General features: G+C 42.0%; 1 protein-coding gene across 4 annotated transcripts in view; it reads right to left on the bottom strand.

Moving 5' to 3' along the window:
• LOC139684996 (phospholipid-transporting ATPase ID-like) overlaps positions 1-23331 on the bottom strand; it is a 92516-nt gene that overhangs the window by 9498 nt on the left and 59687 nt on the right. For all 4 annotated transcript variants that reach the window (XM_071581509.1, XM_071581510.1, XM_071581508.1 and 1 more), the window contains 13 exons: positions 22958-23116; positions 22152-22240; positions 17084-17280; positions 15746-15954; positions 13640-13683; positions 12164-12329; positions 11196-11384; positions 10221-10336; positions 9046-9210; positions 6536-6647; positions 5378-5483; positions 4450-4597; positions 1023-1206 (listed from right to left, as the gene is read on the bottom strand). In XM_071581509.1, the coding sequence (XP_071437610.1) occupies positions 1023-1206; positions 4450-4597; positions 5378-5483; positions 6536-6647; positions 9046-9210; positions 10221-10336; positions 11196-11384; positions 12164-12329; positions 13640-13683; positions 15746-15954; positions 17084-17280; positions 22152-22240; positions 22958-23116 (1884 nt within the window). The remainder of the gene's footprint in view (positions 1-1022; positions 1207-4449; positions 4598-5377; positions 5484-6535; positions 6648-9045; positions 9211-10220; positions 10337-11195; positions 11385-12163; positions 12330-13639; positions 13684-15745; positions 15955-17083; positions 17281-22151; positions 22241-22957; positions 23117-23331) is intronic.

Genomic DNA, 23331 nt, shown 5'->3' with positions numbered 1-23331 from the left:
GTCACATCTTTTTTAATAGTAACTTAGGTTTATTAAACATGGACGTAAGTTTAATGTGACAGCTAATTATACAGCTTTAACTAATGAGAACAATCTTGATGGCTGGAGGTTGGTTAGATTCAAAGGTTTCCACGGAACAGAGAATTGATAAAATCCCAAAGTCCCAATACTCTTTGTTGGGGGGAGTGGGTTAGTTTCTAATTATCATGTACACTTTAACTTTTCTTCCCCTTTCTTTGCTGACTGCCTGACTTATCTCCTGTGAAGCTTTCTACTTAGCCTTTTCTTTCTTAATTAGAAAGCTCCAGTTAATCAATTCTTGCAAATTAACACAAAGAAGATTGGCAATAGGCCTTCTGAATAATCTTAATTTAATTATACCTATTTAGGGAATTTTTCTCATAAATTCACTGAGGTAATGCAGCATAAAATGATGCTCAAGGATGAAGGGGCCTGGAAGCCCATCATTTATAACTCAGTGGAGGTAATTAACAAATGGCCCTAACACAAAGAAACGTTCCCCCCATCCCCCCCCCCTCGCCCGCCCCCCCCCCCCCCAGTATTATACAGACTATTTAGAGGCAGAAATATTTTCTTTCTGCTTTGCAGTCAGGCCCTCTATAAAACACACTTGTTTGTTATATATATTGCCCTTGTGATGGTGGCCATGCAGACACACAGATGGACACATCACAGCCTGGGCAGGCTTTACACAGAATCATAGAATCATTTAGGTTAGAAAAGACCTGTAAGATCATGGAGTCCAACCATTTCAGCTGTTCTAAGGCGGAAAAGAGAAATAGGCACTTAGTGCAACCTCAGCTACCAGTGTGACCTGGAAGGCAGAAGACATGAGTAACCTGTAGTGAGAATGCTCTGTAGACATCTGCCAAAACCTGGGACAGAGCCACTTGGTTCCACAAAGAGGGTGGTACAAGAGGCACTCAAACATGTTCGTGCTGCTGGCCCAGCTCAGATAGCAAATACACCAGCAAGTCAGTTGGCTAGAGCATATCACTCACTTTTGATCATGCTGACATCATTGGCACCGTCTCCAATTGCCAGGGTCACAGCCTTCTTGTATTTCTTCACCAGCTCCACCACCTGGGCTTTCTGCAGGGGAGTCACCCGGCAGCAGATCACAACTTTGCACATGCAGGCAGTTCTCACCAGCTCCAGCTCCAGGTTCCCTTCCAGGGCATAAGCCTGAAAAGGAGCAAAGGGTATGTTCAAGTCTGACAAGAAGCAACACCTAGCCTGACAAACAGAATTCAACAACATGGAAATAAGAACTGAGCTTGCTCTTCTGTGCAGCAGAAGGAAGGTATGTGAAATTACGCGTGAATCCATCCACTCAGTTGCAGGGAGCCTCTGCATCACACATGATGCCACACGGCTTGCTGGATATGCACAACACCTGCTCTGGTTGATGCAACCTGGCAGAGCAGCAGAAGTGTCAAACACCAAGAGAACTAAATTGATGAAGGTGCTGCAGGGTCTGAGACAACCTTGTGTATCTCCATGTGAGAGAGTCTCTGTTCATCCCTCTTGTATTATTATTTAGCTCTGCGAGATATGTGGTTTAAATAAGAAAGATTTCAATTTAGGACTGGTTAATTAAAAAAAAAACAAAACATGAAAAAAGTTAAGCTCAGGTGAGTATGAGAAAGGAAAACACAAAGCTAAGGAGAAGGCTGCTTTGCTCTGAGTGCTGACCTTTTAAATCAGTCAGCTGTGTTATTTCTATACAGGAAGTACAGAGATAATTGGATGTCTGGTCACCCCTCCAGTTCTGTGAGGAGGAGGAAGCAGAGTTATCCTTTCATATTTCTTTCAGCTCATGCTTTTTGGCTCAGTTCTTTGTTGTCTCTTTTTAGCAGATATGCACGGCAGGGCTCACTCCTCCTCAGAGCCATTACAGCAGGCCCACTGCTCTTTCTGACTAAGACAGACAGTCCTTAGACCACATATCCTTTCTTTTTGAAACAGAGCTGTGAGTCACCAGTGTCCCTCTGTCAGTGGTAGCAGGCTTGCCCAGCAAGAGACTTTCTTAGATTTAATACCACTGGTCAGCGCAGAGATGGCTTTTGCCTCAACATTTTGAGTGCACAGCACCAGCAAAATGTTATCACATATTAATTGATAACATATTAATGGTACTACTGCACACAAATCAACTGGTACCATGATGCCATTATTGATGCTGATGTGCTTCTGTTCACTCACTTTGTTCAAGCAACATCAGATAAGTGCATAGCCCCAGCACTGCCATCCCACCCATCTGCAGGTAGGGATATAGCACCGAGCAAATGCTGTGTTTGAGTATCAGCACTGTGACCATTGTCCAAGCTTATAGAAATTAATAAATGACATCTAGTTTTGTCTGCATTGTGCTTGTGGTCACCACACAGGAGAAAACCATGACATTGGTGAGACTCGTGTCCACTCTGTGTGGACTGGCTGCTCCTACACAGCCCAGATTTGAGTTTCTGCATGCCAGAGTGTGGGTAAGTTTTCCAGGAATAAAAAGAAAGCTTTGCCACTGCTGCCACTGGTGCTTTGATAGCACAACACTCAGGGTCTGAGTGGCTGTGGGATGGGGTAGGAACAGGCAAGGGCTTGCAGCTGATGCCCAAGCAATGCAGATGTACCAAACCCGATAGAGCTCTTGTCTGCTTTGCCGTGGGGATCTTAAAGGGGATTACTGCCCTGGAGTTAAAGAGGAGTGAATGTAAAAGAAAGAGAGATGGTACTTAACAACACAGACAGTGTCTGAAAGTATTCAGGGTCTGTATATGGAGTCACAGAATCACAGAATATGCCCAGTTGGAAGGGACCCAAAAGGAACATCAAGTCCAAGTCCAGGACCATCCCCTAGAGTCTCCTCATGTGCCTGGGAGTATGATCCAAATGCCTCTTGAACTCTGTCAGCCTTGGTACTGTGACCACTTCCCTGGGGAGCCACACAAGCCAAAAATAGAGCAAGGTGAGATCTTCTAATTAGTGATTTGTTGGGCTGGTGTAGACCTGGGAGTGAAATTTGCCAGACTGTCATCAAGAGGGGTAGCAATCACAGGGAACAGAAGTTCTGAGAGGCAGCACCTCCCAGTACCTTCCACATCTGCCTATTTGCTTTTGCTGAGATCTGAGAAAGTAAAATAAAATTGATAAATAAACCTGATATAAAGTAAGCCTTCCTCCCAGACAGGTTTCAATTGATCTAAATCAGGGTTTTTTCTCTGACTTGTTCTAAAAAATTTTGAAGTATGGAAAGTATACTCAAGGGCTTCAGTATTCTCACCAGGAAGACATTTCACGAAGAATTCTCTTATCTCAGTTTAAGTACATTACTTTGTTTACCTATTATTATTTGAAGAGTATTACCAAGACTGATCAGTATTCTCTAGGCTCAGAAGTCGTAACTCTCTCAGTATTCTCCTATGCCTTCCAGAGGATGCATAACTACTCCTAGTTTTCTTTGTACTCTCTCCCAGCCTGGGGTTACCTACTCTCCTTTTAAGCAGTTAATGCACACACTGAGCATCAAATGTATATATGGCTCGGCTTCGTGAATGAAGATTTGGGAAGGGCTCTCCCCACGTGGGTGTGCCCTTCAAGCCTGCGCAGTGGATTTTTTAGGCGAGGCACAGTGTGCATTGAACTGGCCCCACCCTTTAACTCCTAAGGTTCATCTGCCATGGCCTAGCAAGCTTGGACGGTGACAGTGAAGTGCTCAGAACTGGAGCCTACAGCACCCAGTTAGTATTCCCAGGAGGTCACCCATGCAAGTACTAACTGGGCCTGACCCCGCTTAGCTTCCGAGATTTGACAGGATCGGGCATCAGGGTGGCATTTAACTGGATGTGGGATAAACCGGACTGTCTAAGATGACAGTCAGCTTGTTTTAGATCAACATTGAGCCCTTAAGAGCCACACTTTCCAAGCAGTCTTGCATCTGTCACTTAACAATTTCATCTACAGCACATTACTTGAGTTTGCTTGGAAGAACATCACGGGGGAGAGCAGCAAACAATTTATTAGGTAGGTTGGAAGATCTATATCCTATTTGTTAAGCTTATCTATTATCAGATATATTTAGTAGAATACAATCTTGGCATACTTTAAACCCATGTCTGATATGATCTTCTTGCTGCATGCACAATCTGCCTGGTTATTTTTCTAGCACCTTTCTGCAAATTAATATTGATCCACCTACACTGCCCATCTTGTTCACCAGAGTTCATGGCCAACTCTTCCCTGCTGTAGTCTTCTGAAACTTTGTCTGTCACCTTTGATGTCTCAGCTAACCACTGAACCTAATCCTCAGTTAGTGGAAAAACACCCTCCTGTCCTTTAGAGTTACATTTTTAAAACATTTTTCAGATTTCCAGTATGTCTTTCAGTAAGTTCTTCACTGAACTCATTCCTAACAACCTGAACTTTCCTTACCAGGCTGTGGCCAGTGATAACCAGACCATACACCCCATTTGCTTGCTCATCAGGTAAAATTTTCAGTTTTTTTGAAGATTTTTCAAACTGAATATTGATTTCGTCACTATCCAGAAAGGAGTCTGGCTTCATCTTTTTCCTTGCATTCCTAAAAAACAAAAATAAATCCAGGATAATAGTGAAAATCTTGTAAAGTTATATGTGTTTTGATAATTCAACTTCACGAAAATTAAAAATTGATGCTTCCTTCTGATAGTACATTTCAATTTTCCCTGTATCCCTACAACAACACGCATTGTTTAATTGCTGCCATTTGTGCAGATCATACTCATGCTCCTGAAACTTCAACAAGTGTTGCTAAACTTTTGCTGATTTAAAGTCAAACAAACCACCTGAGTGTCATGAAGGGCAGTATGCCAAGGGGCATCCAATTTTCTGTGCATATTGTCTGCCAACCACATATTCCAATAGAAAAGGACTGAAAACCTTCCCCATTTTCCACATATACCTAAGAACTCATGTCTACAGAGAAGGTGAGGGAGGAAGGTAGGTTCTCAGGTAGTGCCAGAAAAAGACCATATCCAGATAAAAGGATAGCAATGTGAATAAAGGGCAATAAAAACAGAGCAAACACACAGGCCTTTGTGGCTCAAGATCTCTTTTTGGTGAATGTCAGCTGATAATGCCTGTCTGACTCTACTTTCTTATACATTTATTTAATTTGACCTCTTGGATCAAGAAGCTTCACCATTTACTCTCAGAGGAGATTTCTACATTGTGTTTAGCTGCTGTTATCTTTCCAGGGAGCCAGCTAGCCCTTATCTAAGATCCCTAAATGAAATCCAACAAGGAAGTTGATAGGAAAGGAAGGTGACATGATAAAAACAGTGTTAGTGCACAGCAGTGAAACTGTATTTCAGCCACTTACCTCAGCTCAGTCAGTACGTCATCAGATGTGCTGCCATCAATAATGAAAACATCTTCCATGTCATCGTTCAGCAAGTTGCAGGAGTAACCAATATTCACTGCCGTCTCTGGGAAAGATAAACCAGGAAGATGACCCATCTCAGCAGCCCCAAATCCACCCACTTCTGTGGTCTTTTAACATACATGACAAAAGCTCTCTTTCTGACACAAAAGAGCTCAAGGCCTTTCTGAGTCAACAGTAGGAGAGCCAGGAGAGTTACTCTGATGGATGTAAAAAGAAATCTTCCCTAACTGGACTTTGCAAGGCCACAGAAAAAAATAATTCTGCTAAAATGAAAATGAAAAAGCTTTAAAGACTCTTTTGCCAATGTACTTGAAGCAACAAAAAACCATTTCATGTTGATTTAAAAAATTTTTCCAGGATTTTTAACTTTCCCTCTCCCTACTTCAAGAAACTCCCCAAACCATAGCTTCAAAGAAGAATATCAAGGCATTTTGTTCATAAAATTCTGAAAAACATATTTTGGTCTTTTATAGCGGAACTATTGCATTTGGAACACAACAAAATTAAATGTTTCATTTTTCTCAAAAATTGGCTGCTCATTTCTTGGATGAAATTATTTGCAAACACTTTCGTCCTCCCTGAAAATCCATTCTTTCAGTGAAGTTATGGTTTCTCCAAAAGAATTCATTGAAGTCTGTTTGTCATTCTTTCCAATTCCAAAAGCTTATGTTTCCTCCATTTCTATTCCAGATCATTACAGCCAGGATGAAACTGAAATGTACCCAACATCCACTTTGACATTAAAGATTCCAGAAAGCAGGACAAGATTTTTTACAACCTTTTCACTAGGACAGTAACCTGTACTAAAGGGACACCTTTTCACTGTCAAGGATGATAGGATGTTTACTGTCACCTCTCCAAAGGCAAAGGATGCTGCCTCCACCCTGCTTCCCGCCTCAGAACAGAATGTAAGGACTGGCACTAACTACAGTTATCTAGTCTAATTCCAGTTAACTGAGATTTTGCCTAGCTGACGATAAAGTTGTTAGTTTGTCTTCTGTGAAGTTTTTGAAGGATGACAATGCAGGTCTTAGAACTATCCCACCAGCAAGAGAGAAGAGAGACATCCAAAGCTGCATTGCTGTGGTACTTTACCTTGCTTATCTCCAGTGAGAACCCATATCTTGATGTTGGCTTTGGCAAGAGTCTCAATTGTTTGTGGGACTCCATCCTGTAGCTTGTCCTCAATTGCTGTGGCACCTAACAGCTTGGAAAATAGCACAGAACTAGTAAGTCCTGCCACTGCTAGCAAAGGAAAAAGCATTAGACCTGGAGGTTATTACTCAAGCAAACACAAAGGAAATCCAGGAATAAGGTTGTACTGATTTTAATTCTTCCTCAGCAAATTTAGTGTACAGAGCATAGCCCTGATCCTGCAGATATTCTTGTCTCTAATCCCCTAGGCTCTGAAGTATTATGAAATGCAGGAAATTACTTGCCAGAATGTTTGTAGACCTACAGGTCTGTGTTCTTCCATGTGTTCCCTTCGCAGCAGATAGAGCTTAAACCGAGGGACAAAGATAGCTGTGAATCCATGTCCCCAGACCTTCATATGCATCCTCTTGCATAGATCTTGCTCCCAGATATATTATACTGTAGCTGTCAGATGGCTGCTAAACATCTGTGCCCTTAGCAGACCTGTCCCCACCCCTGCTCCACACTGTCACACACCTAAACAGCAGACTAGTCACACCACAAACCTTCATTATTTTGAAGTTATTGGTTTTTTCTGCATTTTGGAGATAGTTGGTGGCTTTAACCTTTTGTCAAATGGACATGAAGACTTCACTGTTAGCTCAGGTTTAGACTGCATCTGCTACCTCCTACCTCCTGCTGCTGGGAGACTAAACTCAGAGGTTGGCTTTAAGCCCAAGATGCCTTTTGGTACCCTGGATGTCCATCATACATCAGTTATGAGTGTTATGACTGTAGGCAACAGCTCTGGTGGAACTTTTCTATAGGGTCCTCAAAATTGCAGAGTGCCCATTTTACAGTAGTCCCTGATTCAGCTAGAGAGAATTTAAATGCTATGACTTACAAAGCTACCTCCTGGGAGAACCAGCTCATCCTTGGCAGCCCGAGTCTGAGCTGGAAGCCCAAAGTTGGACACTGATAATAAATATGCTCAGGAAGGGAGAACAAGGGCTTCCATTCCCTACTGCCATTGTCTTTGTGGAGCTGCAGAAAGGCACAACAGAAGCATTATTAACAGCCCTTTGCCTGTCTGTCCATAATCTGGTGTAAGAACAGCTGGAGAGAAAACCATGATACCCTCTTGACTGTAGAGCTTCCTTAGTTTTTAGGTCAATCAATGATAAATACTGTTTTACTGCTATTCTCTGAATCTATTCATGATCCATCCCTTGTGTCCTTATATCCTTACCCCTCTAGGGGACCCCTAGCAGAAGCCTGCCCACAGGGGACTTCTGCTCTTGCATATCAACTAGATCATGACACTTGGCAGTCCTTTACATTTCCACAAGACACATCTATGTCCTCGCTGACTCTGGCTCTCACAAACCAGGCTCTATACCCATGCTCTGCTCTTCCCACAGCATCTTTGGGAAGTAAAGTCACTCTGGTACAGTGAAGGGTGTTGTGCAAATAGTGTTTTATTCTGAGCCACACTTCTTCCTGGTGGTCTTTTGCCTACTCAGGCCATGAGTTTCATAACCCATTCTTGCAAAGCAGCTGGATGCTCCAGCCCCTATACTTCTATGTCTTCCTTCCTTTGAACATGACCCACAGAGCAGTCACACAATTTTTCTGGGCATTTTCCACTATTCTATTGAGACCTATTTTCCACTATTTTGTTGAGACCCAGAAGGGCAGCAGGCTCTGCCCCCTGGCTGAGCATGCTTCAAGAGGCCAGCATCTCCTCTACTCACACTTGTTTCTTCCCTGTGTCCTGCTGGCATCTTGAACACAGAGCTAATGGAAGGAGAAAGGGTGCGTCTCACAGGATTTAAGAGATTTCAGGAAAGCACTGCTGCGGGTGCAAAAGCTGAATTGCTTCTCTGCAGATCCCATACATCCTTTTCATCCATTATTCATGGCCCTAAAACACGGGCAGATCCCCCAGAGCATTTAAAAACTGTAACAACACTGAGGGAGAGAAGAATGACTGGAAGATCACAGTTTGGCTCTATTTCAAATTGACACAAACATGTTTATGGACATCATCTACCCCTCCTGCCCAAGGCTGCAAGAACAAAGGAGACACTCTCTGAAACCGAGGGGCACTGGGGATTATTCACTGCCTGCCATTTCAAAGACATGAAAATAAATAGATGAGCCATTTGCACATACAAAGAACAGCTATGAAATATTTGTGTCCACGTCATCTCCTGCAGGCTCTAGTATGTCATTTCATCAGAAAGCTACTCTGACACCCACATGAGTTAAAATAAAACCATTCCCCTGCACTGGGCTCCCGATGGAGGTGCCAGGGAACAGCCAGGACTGCCATGTTCTGAACTGCTCCTGTCACCCACTGAGATGTTTGCAGAGAAATGTTTACTGAAGTCATACTGAGCTGTTTATTGACAAACCACCATCCTCACTGCCTCCCCCAGAGCTTGGCCCAGATTTCTTAAAGTACCAACCATTAAGTCTTTTTCAATCTCTTCATATAACTCTGACAGTTTATCTTCCCGTCCTTCCAAGGCAGTGCTTGCTTCATGGTGGCGCCTGATCCAGTCCTGAAAATAGTCTTTCTCCAGATTTTTATAGGCCACCACGAGTGTCCTCAGACCTTCTCCAGCAAACTCCTGCGAGACAGTGGTGAGACAGAAAGGTCAAAGAACAGTCTGGTCACCTGGGCTTACAAAAAGGACTCTCAGAAAGTAGATTGTAAAAAGCACCCTACCTAAGTTTGCAGAGGAAAGGTGAAAAAAATCTTTAGACCACAAAGCTAGGGTTACTTTTAATAAGTAATTCCAGACCACTTGTCATTGCCATTCACTGTCCTTACAAAGATAAATTCAAAACAATTTTCCTACTTTTTGGCTCCAAAGATTTACCGTAACCAGACAATTTTTCCCCAGGCTCATCTTTCTCAACAAAAGGTCCAGAATAGTGGCACTTCAACAAACCTTGAACACAGCCTTGAATTTTGGACCTTGGCTCATCCTTTTTAGGATATGAATTCTGGCCGAAATGCACAGCATAAGCACAGGCAGCCATAGCACATCAGCAAGTCCATACAACTTGTGTTTTATGATGGACAGTATGGATCTCAGTGTTTGGTGGAATAGCAGAGATATTTTTGTGAAAATGGAGGTGTTCCCCCAGGCTTGAAGTAGAAGTGAATCAGAGCAGGCCACATTCACAGCTCTGCTCTGCCCTTTTCTTTGCCATCAACTTTCTCTGGCTCCCCTAGGTGAGCAGAGATGTTTTTGCTATTACACAAAGCAAAGCAAGGCAAACTCCCTGGTATCTTGTACTCTGCAACATATTAGCAGCATTTCTAATCTCAAGCGGGAGTAAGTATTGGCCAAAACATCCCCTTATGTGAGTTAACAACCTCTTAGTGCACACCATCAACCATATAAAGACCACAAGTTTGAGCAATGCTTTTTACTTGCTGCCCAGTCAGTATGTCCTTTTATGATCTGGAAGAACAGACATAAATAAATTTATTGCCCTCTCGTTTCCATAACCAAAAAATTGAGGCTTAGGTGCCATGTCTGGTTTCTTGTCTCAACATAAAGTATTCTTCCACATGTGGACAAAAGGAAACTCTCAAATGTAGAGATGTTGTTGAGAAGGAAACACTTACATTCAGGTGTTCTGTGGTCTTCTCTTTGAGAAAGTTGCAGGACGAATTAAGCAGTTCATAAAGAATGGTGTCAGCCCCCTTGCAGTACAAAGTCAAGTCACCTTCTGGACTCTGCACTATGAGGGAGAGGAAAAGAAATGCTAGAAATTTCAGGTTAAGGCTTTTGGGATACACAACCTTTCCATCAAAACAAAGGAAAGTTTCTAGAGGTGTCTGAACTCCACCAAGTTTTGGCAAACTCTCAGGAATCAAGACAAGCTCTGCTTAGAACAGGTGTGACTACCTCCCCACCTCTGAGGTAGCAGCACAGCAACTGCATTAGTCTGAGCAGACACTCCTTTGGACTACATTATTCCTGCAGGCAGCATTTCAGGCAGCATATCAGCATTTAAAAGTTATGAACACGGTTTTTTTAGGGGACTTGTCATATAGCTCCTATTTCTTCTACCAGTAAACTGGTATTCCAATTGGTATTCCAACTGGCATATATTCCAATTCCTGAAATAACTGAATATATTGGAGGGTTAATAAAGGCTACAAAAAGTTTCTTGGATAATTTCTGCATTTACTGTTTGGGAAAGTGGGTTTCTCAGTTCATTCTTGCTTTCTCCTCTCCTACTTCCTCAGATTTCACTTACAATTTTAAAGCTGATTAGAAGGAAGGCCTTTCCTGCATTGTAATGAGGGAGGCAACATACATAAAAAGCTTAGTGTCTTCAGGAGGCTGGTGCATCACTGTGGTCCAGATACTGAGATGTTCTCCCACCCGTCTATGTCAAGTATTTTTCTAGCGCTGTTGCTGCGTAATGGAAAAGTGAAGGCAGCCCATCTCAAGCCCTCAAAAGTAAATGTTACTATGTTATTCAGAGACCATTGCAAAGGAAGTTTCCTAGAAATAGATATTCATAGCAGAATGAGGGACAGCTGCAGAACCTAAAAAGTAGGGAAGGAAAGAAAAGAGCAAAGGGAACATACCAATCACAGACATTCGCTTGCGAACATTATTGAAATCAAGAATAGCCAGAAGTTTGTAGACTTTTGTTTCTCCCATTTCCACGACAGTGATAGTCTCTGGTGTGCGAGCCCGGAATACAAATCCAAAGTTTCTGGCAGCAGTGACAAGGGCGCCCTCATCAGGAGACTGGGCCTGATACACCAAGTTACCTGACATGAAAGGAAAAAAAATAAAAGTAATGTGTCTTTTGCCTTTTTTCTGAGCTAAACAAATACAAAATCAAAGACACCATATAGCAGTTATCCCTTTGCTTTTCTATCTATTCATAAAGGTGCAGCACTGAAAAGCAGCTTATGTCCACACTTCTCCATCAAGTCCCACCAACCCATCCTCCAGGACAGTGCAAGAGGTACCCTAGATTCTTATGGGGTCTTTAATCACTCTCTTTGGAGTCTTACAGACCTCACTGAGAGGAAAAGTTCCTCATGTTTAACCCTGTCTAGTTATATCTGCATGTACTTTTCTCATGAGTATTTTCAACTTCTGTTAGTCAATTAACAGTTCTAGTCGTTAAAACGTGGTTTTCATCCTGTTTGGGATTTGAGGGAACACTGAGTTAGAGGAGCCAATGAGCCTCCAATGGATAGGTACTCTATGTTCTTTGTTTTATGGGACTAGGAGCAGAATAGAGAAAGAGTGGGGCAAGCATCTGCCACCTCAGGGAAGCTGTGGCACCTGCAATTTCCGCACTCCAGAGATGTGGTGTTTGCAGTAGTGTCAGCTCCACCATAGGAACACACAGGGAGTGGAGGCCCTGGTCCTTTCTCTTCCCATGTGGCATCTCCAAAGACACTGAATTATGTGTAGTCATACACTACAGAAAATCACCAGGGAGCCAAAAGAACCAATAACAGCTTCTGTGGAGAGAAGACATACTGTGGTATGAGGGAACATAACCACTCAGTGGGGTGCCTTCAACAGTCCTCACCTTCCTTCTTCTCTTCTGGCATCACTGTGTGACAAAGTGAGAGAAGCCGGAAGAACCTGTGTGTCGAGACATCATTCAGCTTCACGGCTTCAACCAGGCTATGGTCATAGAATGCAAACTTTGGGTCGGCTAACGGGTTGTATGAGAAATCAACCTTCTCTGTGTTCTGCAAAAACATGGTTCAACATTATTTGTGGATCTCTCATACGCCTGTACACCAATGGCTGCCCAACACAGCTCTTCTCTCCTCCTCACATCTGCAAGGGACCTACCCTGCAGGGCTGCTCATGACAGAGATTGGTGGATCTAAGTAAGCGGGAGGTCATGAACGTTATTCAATCATTGGACAGGACAGGCATTAGATAAGCCTTTCAGAGCAGCATGCAGGCTGAGAACCAGAGGTACTCCAATTCTCTGAATGGCAGCTAGTATTCCTACAGGATCCCTGCCAATGGATTTCTATAGCAAAGAGCCTGCCTTCAACACATGCCTGCTTGGAGGCATCATGCTCCTGATGGCAAAGGCTGCCTGTGATAGTGGAATGTAGGAGTGCAGTTCAAAACAATCCAAAAGGCTGTCTTCTCCACCCTGTTCTCCCAAAGCAAGAAAAATTCCTGATATGGAAAATACAGTATAGACGAGTGATGTAAAGGTTAAACTCTATGGGCACTGCTCAAGCAGAGTGGAACATGCTGGGGCCAAAAGCTCACAGCATGTGTCATGGAGGAATGCCCTGCCAAGCCTGCCTGGGACAATTCTGACTCTCGTCCCACCCCTGATGAGCTCAGAGTTTCCAGGATGGGAGTCATCCTTCTGACCTCTGCACGCTGACATCTAGCACTTAGCACAGACCCACACCTCCCACACTCATCTGTACAGCAAGGTCCAGGCACAGCAACGTCATGGATGTGTGGGCAGCAGGACTCTGCACCAGAAAGTATCATGGACGGGTGGGTGTGGTGGGCAATGGGCAGGAATCCAGCATGTGTCCCCAGGCAAGGCTTAGAGGCACAGCACTCCACACATAAATCCAATTGCAATGGGTAGTTTAAGTTCTAAATGGCCCAAAAAGGAATCACTGGAATGAGGATTGTGATTTTCCCCACCAAACTTTGATTAATTACCAAGGTGAATTTTTCACCAATGTTCAAGTTTCCAACAAACTTGGCCAAATATTTGGCCAAGTATCAATGGCCAAATATTCATGAGTAGCTGTGCATCACGTGTAGCAGAGGAAACTGCTCAGAGGGGGCTCACTGGAACAGAGTGGGCTATTCCCAACCTGCAGGTTTTAAGCCAGGTTTACTGGAAAGGTGATTCTCTGACATCCACAGGAAGACGTATCACTGTTATCTGTATCAAAAGCATCATCTTTTACAGGGTCAAGAGCATGAACTATGCTTTTGTGGGTGGTGTCCACTGGTACTTAGCCAGGTTCACTGAAAGCACAGGTCCTGATAGCACTTAAGCACTTACCTCATTTATTTCTACCCTTTGTCCAGATGTATCATACACATCTCCTGCAATCAAGAAAGACCAAGGTGATAGTCACAAACTCTGTATAAATACAGTCTCTGAGCTGCTTTACACCATGAAAATTGGTTAAAATGTTTCTAAGCTAGAATCTATTGAAAAAGTTTCAGTAAACATAAACATGTTGACATGGGCACTGGAGACTGATCATGCGTATCAATCAGTTACTATGTTTATCCATGACAAAATCCAAAGACTGACAGATGCTTTAAACACAAAGTAGTTACCACAAAAATCATTGGCTTTTGGGTAAAGAAGAATAGGCTCAAGCTGAACCCAGAGAGGACTTAGTGCTAGGCAGGAAACAAAAGTGCTGTCAGGGGATGACTTCCCTTGTACCTTTCCTTCTCAGTGTGAGACAAATCCATCTCCTGGATCCTGCTTGATTTGCAACAGTCCCTGGACACCCATAGAAAGAGTTTTCAAAGCCTATTCATCCCACGCCTAGGTAGCAAGGCTGCTCTACTGATTTTCCCTGAACTGATGACTTCTCATAGCAATAGAAGACATCTCATCTCCAGGAAACACTGTTAAAACTTCTGCCTGAAGAAAAGTTTCACTTTGAAAGTCTGGACTGTGCCCAGCCTAGCCAGTCCCAGACTGAAATGCAATAAATGACATGAGTTATAGACTCATATCTGCACCAGCAATCTCAACTGTGACCAAAATTACTTGTTGTGCTGGTGTGCCTTCATAAAGGCCTTAAGAGTGTAGAAAAAACTTAGATGCCATCTCTCCTGGGAACTGCACATCATCTCCTTCCTTTAGGCCTCCAGAGTACCTTTCCTGACACCACACCTACAGCATCCTTTCTGGCATGGCCTTCCCAGATGCCCCTGAGCAGCAAATCCAGAGAAGTACAATCTCAGAAAGAAGCTAAGCATTTTGAAAACCATATGCAACAGACTATTTGACTTCTTTCCACATATTTCCCATTCATTTCTTGTACCCATACCCTATATTTATGTTAGTGGTGATATTCACCTTGGAAGGGTCAAGTAAGGACACATGATGGAAGAGATTTCAAACTGTTTAACAGTATTAATGTTAGCTATCACAGTACCACTGTTTGAGATGTGGTGGTCTCCAAATATACACTAAACCAGATTTAAAGGAAGAAATATCTTCTTTTATTAAATCAGCTGATAGCACTGAGAAAGAAGGCAAGCTTTCTGGCACACTAGTGCATCAACAAGTCTGACACAGCAAAGCAAGCATCTATCTATGAATACGCAGTGATTAATTTCTCTGGGGCATCTAATGATGTTAATCAATTAGTCAGTTTCCAAGGTGTTAGCACCTCATGAGCAGTATGAAGAAAACTGTTGAACCCATACATTAAATGAGTCTTTTAAATCAATGATTTCTAAGATCTAACAGACATAACTTTTATTTCCCATCTTTTCCAACTCCCTACCAACTTCTCTTTCATCGAGTAGATGAAGTATGTCTTGGTGAAAGACAAAGACCAGGCCATTGATTAGTCCAGCTTCCTGAAAAGGACGTGGGAAATGGCTGCTCATGACATGAGAAATGCTGAATGTGTGACAACAGTGTAAGAAGCTGACAAAATTTGCCAATAACACCATGAGGAATGGCTATTTCAGAAGTGGTTAAGATGGAGTTAGTTATATGTGTTAAATGTTATGTTTTGCAGGGTTAACAATATCTGGGCAATCATGTCAACAATACTATAAAAAAATGAGATTACCTAGGTAGTGATATCAGAAAAAAACCAAATTTGAGTACAGATGTAGTAAATCTGGGACCATTGAGAAGAACGTAATAAAATGCTGGTTCTTTAGTTTGGATGATTGTGGGGCAGAAAAAGGGAGATAAAAGAGTGTGAAAAAGAGGGAAACAAGGAACTAATATTAAGGTATGCAAATGATGCAGTCAGGCAGTCCAGCACCCCTGACGGGCAGCCCTGGACTTGATCACTGCAGTTTCTTACACGACACTCTCTTCTGGATATCAAGTTTAGTCTTTGTGGATCAAGAGGCATACAATGAAATAAAACCCTGAGAATAAGGCAAACAGATAATGTACCGTAGGATTTGCCATTGATGGAGCATTTGTTGAAACACATGATGTTCTGAGTAAGAGTTCCTGTTTTGTCTGAGAAGATGTACTTGATCTGCCCCAATTCTTCATTGAGTGTAGTGGTTCGAGCCTGAGCCGGCGTGTCATTCAGTGGATAATACATTTTACGGTCCCAGTCAATGTAGAAACTGTTACCCAAGCGTATAATCTCTACACTGATGAAACAGAAAGAGAAGGTGATGGAACATTCATTATTTTAAGGGACAAGATCTTTATCTTCAAAACCACAATTAATTACTGTAATTAGAAGACAACTTTGAAGGTAATGACAGGTTGAACTCATCTGTCCTTAGATGGCTTGTGGTAAGGGATCCTGAAACAATCTGTTAGGTTTGTAGCAAACTCCTTTCCTTCATTAATTAAACATCTTATAAATGTACTTGGAAAGTTTGAGCAGTTTTCAGACTCAGAAGAAAGGAGGAGCAGTGGTTTTCACTTGGTGCCATTTCAGGAGATGGTTTTCAGCAGGGCTCTGAGCTGAGTTGAACCCAGTGCTGAGGGATGAGCACAACCATGTCTCAAACAACACAGAGCTCCATAGCAAGTAAGAAATTTTCTCACTAAATACAACTAAAGAGAAGTATCAGCTTGCAGAGAACATGAATTTCCACTTTCCTGCTGATGTGACATAATGAACAGGAATGGGATTCACTCCTCTTATTTACCAACACAAAAGAGTCTCAGTGGCAAAGCTGACTGAAGAGTTAGGTGCAATGACAAACTGAACAGTGCTGCTCAGTCTATACTCTAGCCTCAAGGTTTTGGAAACATCATAGACACATTGCCTACTTGTCACCCCTGCCTGCCTATCTGCAATAACCAACATACCACATTCTCTGTGAAGAGGCAACAGTCACACTGCTGATACAGCACCAAATACTATGGATCTTCAGCCTGATCAGTTACTTACCTGGCAATTCCCTCCTTGCATGAGCCCTAAAGCCACTTCAAAGAACAGGCCGTTCCCTTTGATGGGCAAGGCAAGTGGGAAAGAGCAAGATGCTTACCATAGGAGGCTTCCAGCCTTGCTCCTATAGCATCCTACACACCTACACTTCCCCTTTAGCTGCAAAATCCTCCCCTCTTTCCCCAGGGACCACTACTGTCCCCACTCCATCCCTGATAAAGCCCTCTGAAAGCAGCAGAAATAAGGAAAGCATCGCTGTGGTTGTGTGATCATCCACAATGTGGTTGCCTTTGAGTTTAGGGAAACTGCTGCTCCCAGATAAGGCAAAAGCCAAAACTTTGCTAAGATCAAACATGAAAGGAGCTTCTGGCACCTACCTGACATAGAGTGAAATTGGTACCACGGTGTTTAGAATGATGACATATGACCAGAACATGAGGAAGCCAGAATATGAGGCAGAGTTGACACCTTCTGCCCAGGGCAAATAGACCTGGAAGTAGTAGCCCTTATCATGCTCCCAGATGCCATTGCCAATGGCTAGGATGAGACACATCAGTGCTAAAAATGCAAAGATCTGAAAAACAAACAAAGACACCAAATCAAAACTAAACTAAAAGCATTTTAGAAACAAGGAATTTATTATGTACAGATTAAGCCGAAGACCCTAATGAGACTGGATTGGAGAGCCTGAAACAAAGGAAAATATTCCTAGGGATGAAGAGATAAAAACAGAAAAGTTATGACACTTTTACCTCAACAACAAAACTACACAGGTCTGTATCTAGCGATTTGGAATTATAAGTCCTCAAACATCCATGGATTTAAATGCCAAGCAGACACCCCAACTAGGGTGATCGTACCCAGTCAGCTGCAGAACATTAAAGCTAATTAGAGGTGAGCTGGGCTAAGGGTTGTCAAATATCAGGCTGCACATTTGGGAATAGAAACAGCCTGAAAGGCTTTACCTGGCCATTTTCTGGATGCATTGTAGTCTTCCTCACAGTTTCTGAAAAATGACTAAGGATACTCCAACACGGTGCAGTTTGGAATTCTGCACTGGATACCATTTCAATGGTTAAAGGAGAATTAATTGCTAACTTAGAAGTAATCGTTGCCTTGGTATCTGCCCTCACAATTTGATTACATTTCCTTTGAGCAAACAGAAAGTAACACTAACCAGTGATGTGTATCCTTGGACTTCTGAGAAGCCTGTTTCCGGAAGCCTAAAGCAACCAGAACAGCAACTGGGAAGCAAATTTCAAAGTGGGAAAACTTAGTGAAAGGTGGGGCTTGCTCTTGAACCCTACTTTATAAACACAAAAGCATTACAGATGTCATAAAGCATTTTGATTAAAAGAAGACAAGAATGTGGCAATACAATTAGTTGGAAAAAAATAAAACAGAATGGGAAGAAGTAAATTTAACAGAAATAAAATAAACTGCAAGGAATATAGAACTATGAGTATCTAACAGTTATAAAATACCAAGGAAAGAAGCCAGTGAAGTCAAAACAGGTGTGTGAAAAGCAGACCTGTTAACAGATAGTCCTCCAAGAGGAAGGAGAAGAAAGAAGAAGGAAGTGTCTGTTCCATATGATGTAGCAGATGGAAAAGACAGATTGTGGTCACTGACAAGGAACAACATTATGTGGCTCTATCTGCTAATAAGCATTAGCAATGCAGTGGGTCCATGTCATTTAAAGATGGAGGCTTAGAGAAACCAGTAAGGTTAATTTTTAACAATGCTTTGAAATCTGGGAAGCTCAACTAATGTAATTACAATATTTGTAAGGTAGAAATAATGATGGTGGGGAAGATAAACTGCAGTTAGCTTGTCATCCTTCCTGGACAAATAATAATAAAACTATTCTTTTGACATAGACTTTTCCAAACATTTGACATAAAACAACCAATGTAATAATAAAAAAGTGAAGATACGGAATCAACAGGCTGCACAAAACAGCAATTAAAAATCAACTTTTGTAAGTGTAATCATTAGGAAGGAAATATCAGTAAGCTGGGCCATTATGCAAAGGCCACTCAGTAACAATCACATTAAAACAGTAATCAACCTTTTCAAAAAACAGTAATTGAGGTATAAACATAGAAACGTTGATGGTAAAGCTAATATTTGTACTGCTGAGATAATCTGTGAGAGGAAGAAGGATACTTTTATGGAGCGATATGAATCACTTGGTGAAAAGTTCATGCCTGATCAACTCAAGGTTTAATACCAAGAAGCCATTAAAAGGGAACTGCAGTAAGAAAAGGTCCTAGGCTGAGTTTCAGGGGACACATTTATTTCCCACATGAGTAGTAACTTTTCTATTTAATTGTGGGAGGCCAAATAAATTACTCAACTTGTGAAATGGAGACAGTGGTGGTAAGGAATGTGGCGCAGTGTTTTTAAACGTCTGTGACCAGAAGTGAGAACAGACTTTAATCTGTGCTGTTGTAATTATTAGAACTTCAATATACACGAGAGGCATGACCCACCTTGTTGCCCCACAGGTTAAAAATTTTCCACTTGTAGAATATATCACAATCCATGTAAGGATTTCAATGTATGATTCAGCAACAGAAATACACACAGAGCAAGATAGCAGCTGTATTTTCCCCAAGTGTCCCTGCCCATGGCTGGGGTGATGGAACAAAATGATCTCTAAGGTCCCTTTCAACTCAAACCATTCTGTGACTCTATATCACAGCAACTTTTGTCTACAACTGCACTTGCTTTATGCATATTGGTTTTTTTGGCACGTCAGCGCTCTCATCCTTCACAACTCCACTCAAGTGCAATGCTTGTGTTTACACAAAGATTACTAACATGCTGTTTGCTCTGAGACAAATGCAAAAGACCAAGCCATTAACAGCACCCCCAGAGATTAATTTCTGTGCAGAGAAACAATCCTGTGCAGGGTACTGTAATCATAACCAGAGCCCTGCAAGAGAAGGACATGAAAAACCCTGATTGTAGGCTTGTGCATGCTCATGGGACTGCCCAGCATGAACATCCTCCCTCCCTGGGTCCTGTCCATGCACTGTCTCAGAAAGATCTGAGAGTATTTAAAGAGGAGGTGACTTTTGACAAGCACTGACTGCTGGACTGTGAATTAAAACTGCTTTGGTTTCTCTACTGGCACTTTTAAGTTCTGCTCCAGGATTTGAAACAGTAAGCTATATAAGAGATGAAGGAGACAGCCCTCTTTCTCTGAGAACATGTTCCTCCAAGCCTGCTAAAGAGCAAGTTTTGGAGAAAAAAACATTTCTGGAGCTGGTGAATGTATCACCAGAAGAGGAACATTAACTTGTCCCTCATATCACTGAGACACTCTTCCAAACATGAAAAACACACCTATGGTATCCATCTAGAAAGGTTTACTCCTGATTAACCCTTGCCAGGGCAGACCAGGGCAACATTTGATAAGGACTCTATTGGTAACCTTCTTAAACACTGCTTTGTGCTTGAAAGTTCTATGGATAAATAAATGCAAAAGGGTTTTGCCAGTGGTAACATGGAATAAGTTGCATTACATTTAAATGAGTTATTTATAGCAAGAAGTGGCTGCTTTGTATTTCCAAACTCAAGAGCACAATATACTGCCTGTTTTTATGACTGTGCTCTGTAACCTTTGAGCACCCAGTGAGCTGGAAGGACCCAATGCCACATCCCCTTAGGAGTGCAAAGAGCCTGGTGCTTAAGACAGGACAGAGCTTTATTTAGACATCAAAATTCTGGCTTCCTTAAAAATGTATAAAGAGACAAACACACCCTTGGCTCCTCCAGCACCGAAGAACCCAGGCAGAGGCTGATGCAATCGACTGCAACTCACTCAGTTTTTTAAAACAGAGCCAGGAGGTAAACTCATCTCATTTGTGTTTATGAAGGGAGGCCAAGCAGACTGAAAGTTCTGGGTGGGATCCTTGGCTTGTGAAAGGAGATTTTGCAAATCTTTATCAAATGTTAAATTCCAAGTTCCTATTCAGCTTTTCTCTGCTCCATTTCTCTGCCCTGCACATCCCCCACTGCCCATTTTTCTCTCCAGCTACAGCATAGCAGAGCACCTAAGAAAATGTAAAGTTTTTCAACTGCTTGCAAAGTTTTGAATGTAAGAGGCCCAAACCTCATTTCTTTTTGCTGTCCCCTTAAAAAGAGGAAGGGAAGAAAACACTGAGAAAAACAAGCTAATGATGATAATCAAGATTTTCACTTGGCAGAGATTGGTGCACAGTTACTTAAGTTAAGGACATGACCTTTACTGTACATGGAAAAAGGACTAGAGAGACTGAAAATGACCCTGGAGTGGCTCTCTATGCTCTGGCGTTACTGGGCATTCCTGGGCCCAACAACTTTTTAGATCCTGAGAAAAAGTCAGGAAGATAGGTGCTGAGATGAACTGGGAAGGTTGGAGAATAGCACCATCCTGGAAGTGCCCCAGTGCTGAGGAGGCATGAAGTCACAGAGGGCAGGGAGACCTCAGGATAGCATTGCTGTGATGGGCAGACTGCTGTTGGATACCTCCTCCCAGACTCGTTCCAGTGCCTGGGAATGGATCCTGGCCCCAGCTGGCTGTTAGGTTGGTCTGGAGAGCAACAGCAGGAAAGAAGAAGCAGAAACAGTGATCATCGGACCTTCCCAGTGTCATAAACTGAAGGTGTTGCAGGATGCATGGGAAATCATGACAAACATGCCCCCAAAGGAAAATAAAATCAGAAAATAAAGACCTTTTCTTTGAGCAACATTGATTAAAATAGTGTCAGAGGGTATGTCTTCCTTCCCTGAGTGGCTTTAAACTCAAGCAAGTAAAATCTTGGGAGAGTCTGTAAAAGAATCACTATCTCTGCCTAGAAGTATTTGCCATTTGTTAAAACCACTGATGAGCTTAAATTACATCTGTTTTTCAGTCTAAGAGTGTCTGCTACATAAGATTAGTGCCCTCAAATTTCCCAGCTGCTAAAAACACCAGTTTCTAAGGAATAATGAGACCATGTCTAATATTTTATGCTAACATGTTAAGTCAGAAGCTGGCATCATGTAAATTAACAGACTCAATTACCAAGTCCTGTGCAGGTATCACCAGAGATACCAAGAGATTGGAGGGAAGAGGGAGAACAGTTAATAAGTAGAAAATGACAAAATTACTGAAGGAAAGAGGCATTTGCAGGCTTCGAAATATTTTTCACACAAAAAATGCAGAGCAAGGGAGAGTACAGAAAATGACAAGTTCAGAACAAAAGTCCTTAATTCTGTCAATGTAATGGCCTTGCTTTGCAAGATGGGCTGATGGAGGCGCTGACAAACTCAGGCTGCTAATAAATTATTACATAATTTTTCTTTTTATCATTAGTCACTTCTGATATTCCCTCATCTGTGTGGGCAAGGAGGTGGAGTATCTGGAAATGATGACCACATCTGAAGAAATGAAGACACATTAATCAGACTTACCACCAATACAAGGACATTCATGAGCCGATCAATGCTGGTTCGTTTAAAGGTTGTTTTTCCACTGTTCTGCATTAGTTTGGTGTCTGGCCCTGGAGACGAAACACATTCGTTAATTTTAGTAATAAAGCTTAGCTGTTCTAAAGCCGATTGCCTCTGAGGCCCCACTGTGCTTTCCGGCATGAATAACCATCACAGCTTTCTTGAAGGCAGGTAAATACAGTTTACAGTGCTGGTGGGAAACTTGGGCAGAAACAGGTTAAAGTCATTTGCCTGAGATTCTATGGAAAGAGACACATAAACCCATTAATTCTGGACTTGTCTCTGCACTTTTCTTTCAACATTCAATCCTTCTTTTCAGGTTTAATTACTTTTCACAGAATACCCAATACTGCTGTGTTATTGGCAACATATAATACATTATCTCACATGTCTGAAGGACTATAGAAACAATAAAAGGATTATACTCATAAAAAGCATAAATCTAATCAATAATATTCTTGATGACCCTAATATTCCAATATGGATTAAAATCACATAGAAATGACAAGGAATTTTTAATTGAATACACTTAAGAGAACTCTTAACCAAATTTAATTTTTACATTCTTTCTTACTGATCAATCAAGAGTCCCCTCCTGTACCTGCTGCATGCATTTCTGAAATAATAACCTTTGTTGTTCTTGTACATGGCAGAAACATATTTTCCAATAAGGAAAATACTTGATTCCTTTGTGCATGCTGGGTGTGATGTACTTCCATGCTAGTGTTACTGTGCTCTGCAATTCACATGTCAGTCTTTCTACCTACCAGCATAAATAACAAGTCCAAAGCACCACTCTGTATTCCTAATAGTACAGCCCCTCAGCAACATCTTCTCATTGTCCAGGGCATACTTCTCTCCTCGAAGAGTAAGAGTTCCTGTGAATTTATCCAGTTTGTTATTTGGGGCTTCACATCTGATTTCACCTATAAAAAGAAAGTAAAAGCAAAATTGGAAATCTTGGATCAGAAAGACATCATCAAAACCTCATTTCCAGCTGTTCCCCAGAGACACAGTATTTCATGCTGTAGTTGCATTCAGCTCCTGACCTTGTCATTTCCATTCTGTATCTTATATTTACTTACGTTTTGGGATGTTGCTCCTCCCCCCCTTCATGTCATAATCCAGTGGACCAAAAAAC

This window comes from Pithys albifrons, chromosome Z, assembly GCF_047495875.1.
Source record: "Pithys albifrons albifrons isolate INPA30051 chromosome Z, PitAlb_v1, whole genome shotgun sequence".
Lineage (NCBI taxonomy): Eukaryota > Metazoa > Chordata > Aves > Passeriformes > Thamnophilidae > Pithys > Pithys albifrons.
The sequence above is the reverse complement of the archived record's forward strand: the minus strand, read 5'-3'. Positions and strand labels throughout refer to the sequence as shown.